At 39.0% G+C, this 2,892-nt stretch overlaps 1 protein-coding gene across 4 annotated transcripts in view; it reads left to right on the top strand.

Moving 5' to 3' along the window:
• LOC111862418 (gelsolin, cytoplasmic) overlaps positions 1 to 2,892 on the top strand; it is a 73,917-nt gene that overhangs the window by 66,557 nt on the left and 4,468 nt on the right. For all 4 annotated transcript variants that reach the window (XM_023847790.2, XM_023847791.1, XM_023847792.2 and 1 more), the window contains one exon: positions 2,290 to 2,400. In XM_023847790.2, coding sequence (XP_023703558.1) covers positions 2,290 to 2,400 — 111 coding nt within the window. The remainder of the gene's footprint in view (positions 1 to 2,289; positions 2,401 to 2,892) is intronic.

Raw genomic sequence — 2,892 nt, 5'->3', positions numbered from 1 at the left:
TAGCAGTGAATCTCTGTGCGTAGACCACGATAAGAAGCTATAAATCTTAACCTCGAGCCCACACATACAAAAATCTCATTCACGACTTCGCTGAACCCAATATCTACCTCATGATGTCATGGGTGGCTAAACTTATATTGCGATGTTTCAAAATCGTTACAAACACAATGGTTTGACTGCAATGAATGAACGAATGACCGATCTGGCAACACCATATTCTGAGAATGTAATCATGTGTATTTCTAACAGCGAACGAATTTCAGACGCCCACAGTCTGTGCATACCGTCATGTACCATACGATAAATAAGCTTCAACAAGCGATAGTATTGTATGAGGTCGCGACAAGGACTTTTAGACTGCTAAAACGCATGGTGCAGAAAATGTATTACACTGCTAGAATGCATGGTGCAGAAAATGTATGAATTTCGGGATTTTTTTTTTGAATGAGTGTAAAAATTGTTTACAGATATTAAAATCTGTAATAAGCCAAGCAAGACACCAACATGAAAGCTGTGCTTGCCTCCTGCTTTCATGCTGGTTTCTTGTTTGGCTTATTTTTCAACTCTGAATGTGGAGGCAACGTGTTCCTCCAAACTGCCAGTTGACTTTCAATGGACTAGGGACATTATATCCCAGAAGACTGATTCTTTACAAAAATGCATATTCTGATAGTAACAGCCACAAATTGAGACTACTTCTTTACAGACATATGCATGCTGACAGTAATAACCATGAACATTCTTCTACTTCATTCATATCCTACAGTAATAGTCACAGAGACTGCTGCTGTAGAAATTTTAATATCCTGACAGTAATAATCACAGAGACTCTTGGTACACAACGATTCATATCTTAATGATACTGTGGGAACATCCCACATACTAACATGTGGTTTTGACGGTCTAACAGACAGCACTCACTCCTAGTCAATATCACATTGCCGCACGTTGCTGCCACCACTCATATTTATACAGCACTCAATGTCCTGCTTGCCTGTAGATCATCATGTGTGCTAGCCAATCAGTGCTCACAGTCGCAACTGCAAGTTTAAGCTCCACCCAGCAAGCATGGTATAAAAGTGGAGCCCAAATCTCGCAATCAGTGATTACATTCAGTTCAGAGCAATCAGTCATCAGAGTCATCAGCTCTTAACTGTGCCAAAGACAGCTGCCGCAACTCTCTAGCAGCCGTGCTCTGCTACCAGACAGCTAACATAGCTGCCACATCTCTCCAGCAACCGCGCTCTGCTACTAGACAGCTAACATAGCTGCCGCAACTCTCCAGCAACCCCGCTCTGTGACCAGGCAGCTAACATAGTTGCCGCAGCTCTCCAGCAACCTATTTCTGCAACCAGGCAGCTAACGTAGCTGCCACAACTCTCCAGCAAACTCGCTCTGCGACCAGGCAGCTAACGTAGTTGCTGCAACTCTCCAGCACCCGTGCCATAGGCAGCTGTTCCTACAGGTGCACGCAGCACCATATTACCGGCCGGACAAACCAGCTGAACCACCGTAAAGACTTGGTCTATTACAAAGGAGCAAATTCTACCAGCACACTCATGGTGGATCAAAGTGCCCTTTGCAAGACCAGCCAACTTTTGACATTCCACATAGCTTTGCAGCTATTCTGTACATTAAATTTATACAATTTAATATATACAATTGTTACAGATTTACAATCCCACAGTACATATCAAAGTTTCTGCAAATGGGGATTCTTCATGCAAATATTCACCAATGCATAACTTGATACTTTTATATTCTTTGAAATATTGCTGTGATTATATGTGGCGAACAGAGATGCATTATACATTCACTAAAAATAACATATGACCGTGTAGTTTGATATTAACATCAAAATTCTTAACTTTGTAGATTAAATAATTTGACATTCCTGAGTATGTATGAAATATTACATGCTGCACAGAATCAGGAATTGTATTGATTTTTAATTAATTAATAGAGGACCAGTTAGTGATGACAGTAATACTAATTTGAAGGTAATTTTGATATACCAAACCTAAGTGAACTGAGAAAGATAAGGGAAGCTGTGAAGAATGTTGTTATCATAAGAAATTGTGTAGAAACTTGTTCAGAAAATAAAACAACATTGTTTGACTGGATTCATGAGTAAGAACCTGCAGTGCACTACTTTATGATGGTACTGCATTCACATGTTAACTGTCAGAAGAAAGTCCCCTTGCCTAGGAGCATAAAGTGTAAGTTCTAGCAATATGATGAAGGTTTGAGCAAGATAACTGGAAATTTAAATCAGTATGTGTTTTACAGGATCTTGATGAAGATGATGTTATGGTTCTGGACTCTGGAGATGAGATCTATGTTTGGTTTGGAAACAAGGCTTCTGAAGATGAAAGACAGATGGGTTTGAAGATGGCTGAGGTATGAAATTTGTAGTCGAACATTGATTCTCTACTATTGCATGGCAGTAGTTTATTTGCTGTACCAATAGTCTGATGAGTATTGTCTATTGTTTGATGTTACACAGTGTTTTGAGAATTGGCTGCAGTTTGAATTCAAGTGATCGACTGTTAAAATGACAGATGTTTACTTTCTCATATATGTAGCATCCATGAGAAAGTATTGTTCTTATAGAAAAAAACTTCTTTCAAGATTTTGACATATTTACACATTTCCAGTCCCCAATTGTGAAAGATTGCTTCTTTTTATGCCATTTATCTGTATGATAAATGATACAAACTCCGTCCCAAGTGCAAACAATATATATTATATGTCTTTGATCTTGTTCCTTCTACACTACATGTTTCGGCCTCTATCGGCCATCATCAGGTGTATACTCTTAACGTTGCTGCCACACTGAACCCAGTCTAAAATTTAACATTTAAAAACACAATGTCACTTTCTTCGTATTAT

The sequence above is a fragment of the Cryptotermes secundus genome, unplaced genomic scaffold, assembly GCF_002891405.2.
Source record: "Cryptotermes secundus unplaced genomic scaffold, Csec_1.0 scaffold741, whole genome shotgun sequence".
NCBI classification, from domain to species: Eukaryota; Metazoa; Arthropoda; class Insecta; order Blattodea; family Kalotermitidae; genus Cryptotermes; species Cryptotermes secundus.
Note: the sequence above shows the minus strand (reverse complement) of the source record. Positions and strands in the feature narration are given on the sequence as shown.